At 39.2% G+C, this 12,908-nt stretch overlaps 1 protein-coding gene across 1 annotated transcript; it reads right to left on the reverse strand.

Moving 5' to 3' along the window:
- Window positions 1-364: 364 nt before the first annotated feature.
- Window positions 365-10,988, reverse strand: mrpl3 (mitochondrial ribosomal protein L3). The gene is made up of 10 exons (XM_088404225.1): window positions 10,778-10,988; window positions 10,185-10,366; window positions 9,541-9,632; window positions 8,590-8,688; window positions 4,741-4,840; window positions 4,586-4,646; window positions 2,924-3,035; window positions 2,768-2,845; window positions 2,585-2,662; window positions 365-571 (listed from the first exon to the last, which is right to left on the reverse strand). Exons 1-10 carry the CDS (start codon window positions 10,846-10,848, stop codon window positions 422-424), a joined length of 1,023 nt encoding a protein of 340 aa, XP_088260351.1. The 5' UTR covers window positions 10,849-10,988; the 3' UTR covers window positions 365-421.
- Window positions 10,989-12,908: the final 1,920 nt, after the last annotated feature.

Here is a 12,908-nt window from a genome sequence, read left to right on the forward strand (position 1 = left end):
TACGGCTGAACAGAAACACACAGGTGCGCTTAAACACCAAGCGCCTCCTGCTGCAACATTAATGTCCTCGTTTATCCTCTTAAGCACAAATGTCAAACCTTTGTCAGCCTCCACCTTTCCCCTGGCTAACCTTTTGCCCGTTTCAAACTCCTTTGTGCTGAGTTCCATGGCTTCTACGCAGTCCTATCATTTTCCTTCTGTCTGCAGTGGCTTGAGCTGTGTGAAAGAGAGCAAATAATCCCCCGCCCCATTTGTCACCTTCGCCGATATTATACTCGTTCTCTTTCATTCTCTCTCTGCTTGGGGATCCTCTAGTGACGTCACTTCTAGTTGCCATGGTTTCAAGAGAAAGAAACTCAAGAAGTTTAACTTGAGTTACACTTTATTGGAGGTTTACAATACCATTAAGGGGTGCGCGCGGTCAGGTGAGTGACAATGATGCCTCGGTATGAATGAACATGTCCTCGTCGTAGAGGTCTTCAGGAAGGTCGCCTTCCTCCTCCATGAAGAAGGTGGGAAAAGGAGGGCTGCGCAGGGTGGACGACCTGGTTGGTAAATTAGTATCTTTCACCTAGAAAATATATATAACACAGATTGATTGAAATATACCCCATAGTCCCGAGGAGCTTAAATTTATGTATAAAGTGACCAACTGCAGTTGGTCTTCAATATTATACAGTATCTTTAACATACTTCTCAAAAATATTCTTTCGAATCTTCCAAGACAACTTTCTCCTTTGCTTCCATGCTTGGTGTAGTACACACCATGTCACCAGCACAATGACTAATTGTCACCCTTTAAAAAGGGCAACTGACTGATTAGACACTTGAATTTGAATTGGCTTGTATATTCTACTGATTTCCAACTTTTTCTTCCAGACATATTTCAAGAGTTCCGTTAACAAATACATTTCTGTTACACTGCAATCATTTTCACTTTTGTCAGATTCAAGTTGTTTCTGCGACCGACTAGGGATTTTTTTTCATTATTAGTGACGTACCAGCAATTTTGTCTATTTGCGTATTGTATACTGTTATGTGTGTATGTTTCCACACAAAATAACAGAACGATAGAGTGCTAAGATCCTTTGCTCAGTGATGCAAGCAGGCGTGTTACATCATTAAGCCCGGTGGTAGCATCTTGTACACAATTTGCCTTATCTGTGTTTATACCCGTTTTAATTTCTTATTTCAGGCTCCTGACATGGTGTAAAGGGTGTTACGCTTGTATTTTTTCCTGCAGCAAAGGAGGCTATGTGGGTTAATTTGCTTTTTTGTCTTTTTTTTTCTTTTAAAAAAGCTTTGATTGGTGTTTTCTCATGAGCGTTTAGGTGATGATAAGTATATCATCATGTAAGTCATGGGTAAAAAACTACACTTTGAAAATTCAATTAATTATATCCCGAATTGACAAGCTTAATTTGTTCTATGACTGTATCGTAACTCAAATCCTATTCAAATTAATGGAAAATTCCGTTTGACCAATTCCAGCACGCAAAAAAAAAAATATATATATATATATATATATAAGGAAGAGAGATATTTTGTAAATGGATGACTGTACACTACAATTTAGAGGATAATGAAAGTATGACCATGAGCACTGCTAAACTGAATGCGTAAAAGTATCACTGCACCGTTGGGTTCAAATATGAGTTAAAAGATTATACATATATGTTCTATTATGTGCTAGCAATAGCATTAAGCTTGCGGACGAAAGGCTCGAGCCTCTTTTGAGAAATGTTCCCTATTCGCCAGTGCTTTACCTGCTTGTACCTCACATGTTTGCACACAAATCAAAGCAAAAAAGAAAGTGTTCAAATGCTGGCGCTGACCTCAGGAATCTGATTTGATCAATATGTCCTCAAAATGGATTTATACGATTGTTTTCCATTTCTTGACAGTGGATAAAGCCTACTATTGTGATTTAATACGTTTATCAGTAAGTGTTTAATAAGTAAATGCATGTTTTCATCAATTACAGGTGGATGTGGAATGTATCCTTTGTCATAAATGAGGGTTCACTGTACAGTTATTTTTTAAGGGGGGGGCATCTCTGGTAACGGGTGCAGTTTTGATTATAAAGCAACACAAATGTGACACGAGGACCCAAGAAAAAAAACAACAGATCCAATAACAAATGTTAATAAAACTGCATGTGTACCCTTTGGGATAATGTAATCTGAAGTGAGTCCAGGTGGAGGTGGGCGCGCGCATGTCCGCGTGAGCTAAAAAGCGGAGCGCATTTGTATTCATTATTGCTCGTCTGCAAAACAAATAATAGGCTGCGCACGCACAAACGCGATGAGCCCGGCCAGCCGAGTATGGAGATGGATGGTGTGGATATCACTAAGATCATTAAAGTGCATTTCCCCCCCGCCTCCCTTCCATCACCGCCCGTACGCACAATGCTGATATAGCATAGTGTCAATGAGGATGGATCGCAGTGCCGCACAGGTGAGACGCTCCTTTACAGGTGCAAGGTCACCAATCTCTGCCTCCCCCAGCAAACGTGCAGGGGTCGGACGCTGTTTGCAAAGTTCACTTTTAAAGACGTGCGTGCGTGCGTGTGATTATTTTTTACCTTCAGTAAGCAGTTCCTGTGGCCAGGGACGGAGCCGTTAACATACAGCACATTGTGCTTGGTATTGACTCTCCATATCTGGCAGGGCGGACAAATGGGAAAATTATTGCACCGGGATTGCCTTTGCGGACACTCAAGGTCAAAGCTGCCTTTGTTAAGATTTATGTGTGTGTATATGTTCACCTTGAGTCCATAAGCTGTGACGTAGATGTTGCCCATTTTTCCCGGCATCTTCTTCCCTTTAAAAACTTTGCCTGGATCCTGAGAACATATTAACAGATTTTAAAAGCCCAAGTGTCCATTTTAAGGATGGATGGCATTTGGGTGTGCGTGTCTTACTCCTCCGGGTCCCGAAGCGCCAGGTCTGCGATGTGTTTTGGTTTGTCCGTGGCTGGCTGGCTGACCTTTGAATCCCCAACGCTTCATCACGCCCTGAAAGCCTTTACCAATACTACACACACATTCAGTACACACACATTACTGCATTGCACAACTATGAAAAACTATTATATGAATGGAAATTTGTTCCGGCCGTCTCACCGAAAAAACAAAACATGTTCTAATGTGCTTTTTAATGAGGTAAAGTAGCCTTACATAATATTGTACTTTGTAAAAATATACAGTAATGACAGTCAAAAAGGCAAATATTTGTGTCACACTACATGGCCATTATGCTCTTTTTGGTGTGCCTTTCTGAGTTATTTGAGAAGATATTGAAGAATACTGTTCGGATTTCTTTCTAGGTGCGTTACTGCACCACTTGTATTCAATTTGTGGCTTAAAGGGATATAGTAATGAAACATAGATGCTATTAACTGTTAATATTAGAGTAGCAGAAGGAAAAGACAAGCAATGTGCTTCTTTAATATAGACAAAGTGTAAATGCCTTAGCGGCTCAGTGGAACAGTGGTTAGAAAATCTGCCTCACAATTCAGAGACTCGAGTTCAAATACAACTCCCTCCAGCCTTCCTGTGAGGAGATTGCATTTCTCCCTGAGGCCGAGTGGGTTCTCGCCGGGCACTCCGGCTTTCTCCAACATTCCAAAAACATATACGGTAGGTGTATTGAACATAAATTGTGCTTAGGTGTGATTGGGTCTGTGAATGATTGTTTGTCTCTTTGCAACTGGCTGTCAACCAGTTCAGGGTGTCTCCTGCTGCTACTGCTCGTGGACAACTGGACTGGGCACCAGCAAGCCTTGTGAGGATAAGTGGCTCAAGAAAATTAATGAATGTAAATGTCTTTGATGTTACAGGAAATTATGTAAACATTTAAATTGCGCATTTTAAGGTCCAAAATCTGAAAATTCTATGACTAACAAAATAAAGTATACACATAAAATAAACCTTCCTAAACCAACCATATATTTAGAAATAGTATATCCTGTGCAAAATGTTTAGACAAAAATTTATACAGATTTTAAATGACTTTTAGTGTTGAGCATAACTTGCATGAATTCTAGAATTAGGCAGTTAGTAACTATTGTAAAATTGTCTTGTAAAAGAACCATTCAACAATCTGCCACTTGTGCAAAAACACCATTTCAGGATTTGGCAAATTATAAAATGCCTCATCCATCAATCCATTTTCTGTAGCCACTTATCCTCACTAGGGTTGCAGGCTTACTGGTGCCTATCTCAGCTGACTTCGGGCCTTAGGTGGGGGACACCCTGAACTGGTTTGTGTGTCCAATAAACCTGACATGCATGTTTTTGGAATGTGGGAGGAAGCCAGAGTGCCTAGAGAGAAAGGTGTGGGCAGGCACGGGGAGAACACGCAAACTCCACAGAGGAAGGCCAGAGTGAGTTGGAGTTGAACTCGTGCCTCTTAACTGTGAGTCTTGGGCATTCTAACCAGTCTACCACCATGCCGCATTATCAAATGTCTGATTTAAAAAAAAATAAAAACTAATCCAATTTGTTTCCCAGCCCAACTTCCCAGCTGTGATGAGTGCGTCATAAAAAAATGTGAGCGTAATCAATGAGGAAAGCAGAACTTACGATTTGGCTGTAACATCCACATATTGGCCTGGACGAAAATGTGCAGCATATAGCGGAGTGCCTAGCCCCAGAGAAGCACAACAATTCAGATACTTTTTTTTCATACTGCAATTAAAATGGCATCAGATGAAGCAAGAAATTGGATGTGCGCATACCAGGTTTAATGACTGCATTGTCCGAAACTTTAAATGTGGTGACTTTCTGTTTTGGAGGTACTCCTGCATTCATGAACTTCTCCATTTTCTGTTCAGATCTCTGTCAATCAGGTGGAAGTAAAGACGCAGAAAAAGGGAATGTTAAGACGTGGAGGGGGGAACAAAGCAATGAAGAAGAACTAGCAGTGAGCCGCAGTCAGATGCTGGCATTTTAAATCTGACAGCGGGCCTGTTAGGATGGTGCGGATGCCAAGTGCACGCGCGCACACACGTAGACACACTTGGCAATGTGTCTGACATTTGCTCGCGTTCAACTCAGCCCCTCCAGTCACTCCAAAACGCTCTCTCCCCTTCTGTTGCCTGCGAATCGGGCTGCCAACTACGTTTCACTCTGACAAACTCGGCCTCCAACTCAAGTGTGTAAAGAATTCAAGAGCAGTTGCCACCAAACAATAAGACATCCATTAAGAGATGACCAAAGACTGACTACATTTCTAACACTACTATCCCATCAATTATTTAATTGAATAGTAAAAGAGTTATGCTCCCCCCACCCCAATTTGTTTAACAATTTACTAATTTTGAACGTGAGTTGATTTTTTTCTTTTATTAATTTTCAGACCAACAACCGGTTAACAATCACAATTAGCATTAGCAAAGTAGATGTTACCATTTGAGGTCAACTTACATGAACCCACGATTTACTTCACACATACGTATTATAGGTACATATCATACATGTAATATTGTCTTTCAAGACACTTCCAGATGATGCTTCCAACAATATTCCATCAGTAAACCTAGGAGCAGAGCTGCCTGTGATCTCCCATGAGCTCAACAACTTCTTCTTTTTTTCCTCCTTCACTGGTGTAGTCTTTTTCTTGAGACTGGTCATATTTTGTGATTGATCATCCCCTACTGGTTAAAATTTCTAATTTGCTTCTAACAGGGGAAGGAAAAAACTACTTAATATAAACATGATAACGATACAACAGTAGCGGTCCAAAAGTACATATGTGAACCAAGTATTGATAGAATGAACAAACTGTTAGTGTTACTAGGATACACAGGAAAAAAAAAAACATAACCACATTTGTATTAATTAGAATTTGCATTTATCTGTATCCCAGATTCTTCCCTGCCCTTTCTTTCTAAAGCACTTGAAACACTTAACCCCAAAATAAGCTGTTTAAAGCCAAACACTGTGGTAAACCAATTATTTCCAATTTAAAATGAGTCACAAATTATCCTCATAACACTTGTAGTATTTTGTTCATTACTACCACAAGCACATTCATGTCATTTTCACAAACAAATAGCCATAGAATTCTCAACACTTTTGACTTCTTGGGCTTTTAGACCACTTGATGATGCCATAGAGCATAGGTGTCTAACTCCGGTCCTCAAGGGCCAGCATTTTGCATGTTTTCCATTTTTCTCTCACCAACACACCTGATTCAAATGATTTGGATCATTCTCAAGCTCCTGCAGAGCTTGCTAATAAGCTAAACATTTGAATCAGATGTGTTGGTGAGAGAAAAACGGAAAACATGTTGGAGACCGGCCCTGGAGGACTGGAGTTTGACACCTGTGCCATAGAGCAAGCTTTGAACCTTGAATGTGCAAACCAATCAGCTGCAAAGCTTCACTGCTTCAAGAAGCTTCACTTGGCTATAACTAGCCAAGACGGTCTTTGCATACATCTTTTCTTTTTACGGAAGTATTGGTGTTGTGTGTCTTTTCCACTTTGCAATAAATGAACATTATTTTTGGTACTTTTTAAGAGGCGGTGTGCAGAATTTACAGCTGCCGTTTACTGGTGTTACTTGAATGCAGCACATGCACAACGGAGTCACAGAGATACAATGCTTTGGAAGCACAGCCAAGCCAGTGAGAGAGCGAGCAAATACAAATACAATTCACCATTGGTTTCAATGCATTAATAGGGCAGAATCTGTGCAAATATGTCAACACTGGTTAGTTACCCCGGGCTTCCGTGGACATCAAGAAGATGAAAAACAACTCATACCAGTCAAGTAGAATGCAGGACAGCGACCCAAACACACAAGGATGAACAACATGGAACAAGACAACACATGCAGGCGCCATTCACGATAAAGGAAGCCACAGGCTAAGGTAAATTCTTATTGTGTCGCAATGTCTTTGCTGCAGTTTTCCTTTGTGTTTGATGGGTGAACTCAAATGCGTAGAATAACCAACTTTTCATCCTAACTCTCAAACCAATTATTGTCCACCTTCATGAAACCAATTATGATTAGCAAAGAAACAATTTTTTTCCCCGTTTCTATTTGTGAGTGACATACTAACCAGAAACTTGCTCGGCTGCACACAAGACACAAACTGACATCCTAAACGTGATTTGAATTACGTTGGCGAAAGCTTTTTACTTTCCGTAGCTCAAACAAATATGCTGCCCCCATTTGAACGGGACTCCCCATGTAATATAATTACCAATTACTTGAACGACATATATTAAAAAAAAATATAATGGTTTTATTTTTTTTTTACACCTTAGTGAAATTTGTAGTGGATTTTCAAAATAAATAACTGTCTAATATTACACATTGTCAATTTAAATTGGAAATGATCCTTAACTTGTGATTTTGCCTGTTTTTTGAAGGGTCTATTCATTCCTTGCTGGCATTGCTACACTGCGTACGTCTGCAAGAATGGAAGAAACATCATTCTGGTGAAGCTTAAGAGTCAGATACATTTAGTCGACCTATTTAAATGTTGAAATACCCAACATGGTCAACTTAATGTTCATGTTATATTTCATCTCTAAAATGGGGCATTAATGCCATCTACTGGTGATTGTACATCAGTAAAGTTGTTTTTAAGATTGAAATTTACAATTGAGTAAACAAATACATATATTCGTCAATAGCAGCGAATGAGTTAAACATCTAAACGTTTTCTTGGAGGGGATGGAAAGCGGCGAGGTCAATAAATTGCTGTCACTTGAGCACTTGGTGTTTCTCTGATAAGTGGGTCTGAGTCACCTTCAAGTTTATTAGGATCGTCAAAGTCAGCATCCAGATGAACGGCGGGTGTCAGCGTTGGTGGGACAAAGCAGCTGTAAAATCTATTGAGCTTCAATTACTTTTAGACAGCTGGGAGGAAACAGACGCACAGGGACAGATAGAAACACGCACACACAAACACACAGAGACACACACAAAGGCAGATGGACAGGTGGAAGGACTCAAAAACACCTGGAGACACATACAGACATACACACGGAGACATACACATATATATATATCAACCCACACAAACACACACACGATAAGGAAGTGCCTATAATTTCCTGACTGTGGCAGGGTAGGAAAAAAATACAGGGTAAGTCCCAGAAGGAGCTCAACGCTATAATCTAGTTACATTTCCATACTGCACAGATATGATTTTGTCACACCCATGATATGTGGCCACAACGATAATAAGGAACAATGTGCTGGCTGAGTGCATTACGGCTGAGCAACGGTATTATTATGTCGTTCAGTCAAGGCTGAGAAGACATTCATGCTGTGTAGATCACAGGATATAATAAGCGAGCATTGACTCTTAATGAGCCGTTACTTCTCTGCTGGATTTAGAACGGTAAAATGAGATAATTTTTCAGTGCTGTCAGTTTGAAATCCAAGTAATTCCATTTGTAAAGGTAAAAAAATATATAATGTAGCACACCCAAATACAAACAAAGCAAACGCACTAATGTTATGGGATCAGGGCTAATTCATGTTGTGTACATCTCCTGTTTTAGTACAGAAAATGTGGTAAAAGAAAATGACCGAGCAATATTTCCTACAAAACACAAAAGTCTCTTACCTGGAATGGCGATACGTTTTTTCCTCCTACAATGAGAGCAGCAGTGTGTCCATCATATTCTTCTTTAGGTATGTGCTGTATTACATGGCAATCCTGAACCTGAAGAAGGAAAAAAAGAATTATTCATTCAAATGTAGAGCATGCTGTAATCACAACAGGCTTCTAAATATTATACCATATGGTAATTCTTAACATTTTGGTGCAGCAGCAAGGGAAGAGCAGTAACTAATTCAGGAGGCTTAACATGTATTCATTTCATTTACAAATTGCAAGGGACATTCTAGGACTAGGACTGCAAGTTAACTGACTCTTTTCACCCATTTTTTTTTTTTTTTTAACACTGAAAAACGGCAGTGAGAACGGATACTTGTAAAAATATCCTTTACTTATTTTGACATTTTCAGCAGTAATAAAATAATACATTGTCTACAATTCTTTTGTTAATGTCATTATTTTTCGTGTGCAATTATTATCCTTAAAAACACATTTTTTCCACTATCTGTTGCCTGTGTTGAAGGCTTGGATAACCTGTTTTCTTGGTTTTGTCATTTTTCGTCCCCTAGCTGTGACGCGATTGGTTGGGCTCTGAGCAGTGATGTCATTTTCAGTCGACAGTATGTGGCAAAATGCTTTTTTAAAGGGACAGTCGACATGTGCTGAAGGCTTCGGTAATAACCAATCACAGCTAAGCTTATGAACGAACCAAAAAGTGAGCCGTGTTTAGTCGCAGCGCACAGGTAATGTCTTTTTCTGTTGATAGCAAGTGAGAAAATTTTTAATTGAAGCTATTTGTGAGTAAAAAATCATTTTGTCATCAAATTGTGATAATGATGGATGTCAACTTTTTATGGCTAAAAAAGGATTGATAGCCTATTAATTATTGAGTGTATGTCATTGAATAAATTCTGCAAGTAAATACAGTATAACTGCAAAATATGATTCTGTTTTTACCTGCAGCATAGTGATGACATGTTTTTCTCCAGTTTTTGTCCACAAAGGAGCCATCCCTAACTTCACAGCAACCAGTCCGACTCTTCGGCTGCCTAAAAAACATTAGGAAATCACATGATAGGAAACAAGATGGTTTTTCCCGGCTCGGAGAGGGGGCTAGCTAGATTTTGAAGGATGACTTGAATGCCCCCATTTGGCCCTGCGCTAATCGACCATCGCGGCAAGTTAAGCGATCAACCATCTGCGGTCCACTTGGCTGGACTGTGGGATTTGCCTGCTGTCAAGACACCATTGCACTATATGGCACAATATGTTTTCTGTAATCTGTATTGTGTATCTGTATTTGTCTATATTTGGTACACGCAGCATCCACTTCAACCAGTGAGCCTGGAAGCAGGCTCCTCCCACCTGTGGTCCCTTCTGAAAATTTCTGATTTTCCCCAAATTGGGGTTTTTGAGTTTTTCCTTCCCCTTCTGGAGCTTTGACAGGGGATGCTGTTGAGTACCTACACCGAAAAGATGTCTCTGTATGACTTCTTTTTTTAAAAGAAGTCTCGACATGACCTCTTTTCACCTGTGAAGCCCTTTGAGACTTCGGTGATTCAGGGCTATACAAATAAAATTTGATTGATTGATTGACCCACCTTCTGTCCATTCATGACGCTGCCATGGTTCATCTTTTAACGGGTTGAGCTTGTCAGCTGTCTGTTTTCTGAAATCCTCGGCTGCTTCCCTTCTTAAGTACTGTTGGTTCTCCTCTGTGAGATGCTCGTCAAACCACGTTACAGTCTTCAGAGTTCTGACACAAGATATTGCCTGAATGGAGCTGGAACAGAAGGCACAGTAAGTCAGTTGCAAAGGGGGTAAATAAAAAAGAATGAATAAAAATAAACATGCCTCTTCAATTATTGCTGTTGAATAAATGATCTTAGTTAGTTACATATTTGGGCCACTGTGATAAAATACATTTTCTGACTTACTTCGAGGTACACAACAGTTTTATAGTCGCAGACACAAAACCAATGAGCACTCAGTGTTTTGATTTTATCCTCTCAATGTTCATATTTCCTCATTGCGTAAAGTCCCTCAATATCATCTTGGTCATGATAGAGAAATTATTTTGCATACATTTTAAGAGTAAATTTAAGACATCAAATGAATTAAAAACGTGTTGGACGAAGTAAAGCGGGATAGTAGCGATAAACAAATAAATGGTAAAGCAGTTAGCATTAGCCACCTTTCAGTTGTTGCTCGGAGAGAAATCAGACGAGCTCCCCTCTGAAGAAGTCGGCAAGTCCAGGTCGCCATTTCGTTGTGTTCCTAGCTATACGAATATAAAAGTTTAAAAAAAAAAAAGAAAACATCCAGAATTTGGCAACTTGTCAATCCTTAAAACATTCGTTCACATGTCCCCAATGATACTCGTTCCAAATGTCACTACTCTTATTTCCGGTGTTCGAATAGAAAATTCCCCCCCTGGACAAGTTCACTGTGATGTGGCTAAGGTTCCGCCTGGGCAAAAGTTGGGCTCCTTGAAAAAAAGATTTTAATAATGAGATTTAATAAAATTATATTGCAGTCTCTTATATGACATTTTGTGTTATTATATCTCCACCAGTTTTACATTATATTTCCAGCTAGAGCTCAGAATGAAAAAGTCAAATCCACTCCATGATTTTCATGCTTCAATTTTTGTCTGTAGTTAGTTAGTTAGTTAGTTAGTTAGTTAGTTAGTTAGTTAGTTAGTTAGTTAGTTAGTATACATTAGGGCTGTAAGAGAAATTGCCATTTCATTCAACTGTTATTTTCATGAATTTTGTTAATGAGTTCCTGTTCATTAATGTGATCAGATATCAGGTTGGGGGTTCAAATTTAGACACCAGCCTTCCTGTGTGAAATTTGCACACAGACTGACATTTTAGTCTCCTTTAGCAGTCAGGTGAAATTATTAGCACTATGTGTCATTCTTGTCTTAACATACAAGTCTCATAAAGTTTGATCTCATTACTTTATACATTACCATCCCAAGGTCATGTTCCTGGTGTCTTCTGTGGTGAAGTTATCATTATAAGAAAAATGTGTTCAGTTTATACTGCAAGTATTGACTGACCCAGTTGCAGCTGAGACATTCTTCTCTGTTTCCAACAGTGAAAAGACAGATGATTCCATCCGCATGATTCTATTTCACTTTTAATATTAAGGGTCACAGGTTTAGCTGGAGTCTATCTCAGCGGACTTTAGGCAAACGGTAGCTAAATCCCAGAATTGTCACCAGCAAATCACAGAGCACTCACCAACTGAGATCTCAACTACTCACATTCATGCCATGACTGAGCAAGATTTGAAGACACTCTGTCTGGACAGAGGTCAGACAAGAAAACCACTACACCATTAGTGCTTTAATATCATGACTTTTTTTTTTTTTAAACCTAAAACCACAATTAAAGTGCTGTTGTTTTGAAATTCAATCCTCTCATTTTAATACTTCAAGCAGAGAGCAAACATTAGTCAACTGTACTGCTGATGCGCTGCTGATAGTCAATTCTACAAAATCACATGGAAATAAAATGTGTAAATGCATTAAGTTAAGGTAACTGTAAAATACATGTGCATGTATTTCAGCAGCCATTGCCACTCAGTGGCCACCCAATGGGGGGAAAATTCTTGGTCTGTTTTTTTGGGATATTTTTCACATGCACGCAATATTCTTATACACTTTCACAATTGCCAGTTATTTATATTAATTGCATGTTGACATTTAAATTTGAATCTGTGCCACAAATTATAATGACTTTATTTCATGAAGCCCTGAAGGTGCATGCCACCCCTGGCCACAGCTCAATGAGATGTTGTGATACCCTGACACCCCATAGAAAAATTTTCTGGCTATTTTACCAGGCTTAGTAATGTTCCTGGGTTGTTAATCAATCCTGATACCTTAAAACAATTTTTCTCAACTCTTTTTCTATTATGTACTCTCTGTGAAATATTTAAACAACCCTTTGGAGGAAAAAAAAAAAAAACTTTGAGTGCTGTTACAGCTTTGTCTGATTTATTAGACTTTTGAGCTGCATTTGTTGTGCTATTTTTTGAAATTCAGGAAAATTGTGTAACATCCTCTGTCCTATTGCTGGCTCGTCAATTGTAAAATTGTCTCACAAGGAGCATTTGTATAGGACCTAACACAATCAAGATATGTAACATTTTGCAAAGGAGTCACTATAACACAATTTAGCAATGTTACTTCACGTTCCAATTACTTTACTCTTAATTTGAAAAGAAAAAACTTACTGTGAGCGCGCACGGTGGAGGAATGGTTGGCACATATGCCTCACAGTTTGGATTCCAGCTCACCCCAGCCTTCCTGT

The sequence above is a fragment of the Hippichthys cyanospilos genome, chromosome 21 (genome assembly GCF_059441005.1).
Source record: "Hippichthys cyanospilos isolate Australia breed blue-spotted pipefish chromosome 21, RoL_Hcya_1.0, whole genome shotgun sequence".
Lineage (NCBI taxonomy): Eukaryota > Metazoa > Chordata > Actinopteri > Syngnathiformes > Syngnathidae > Hippichthys > Hippichthys cyanospilos.

Bases quoted from the DNA above. Each gene is read 5' to 3' on its own strand.
- mrpl3 (XM_088404225.1), bottom strand. From the start codon at position 10,848: ATGGCGACCTGGACTTGCCGACTTCTTCAGAGGGGAGCTCGTCTGATT. The intron at 9,633-10,184 runs GTGGGTCAATCA...AATGTTTTTTAG, and splicing joins GCGTCATGAATGGACAGAAG to GCAGCCGAAGAGTCGGACTG. The intron at 4,841-8,589 runs GTAAGAGACTTT...CCTGATTGACAG, and splicing joins AAAACGTATCGCCATTCCAG to AGATCTGAACAGAAAATGGA.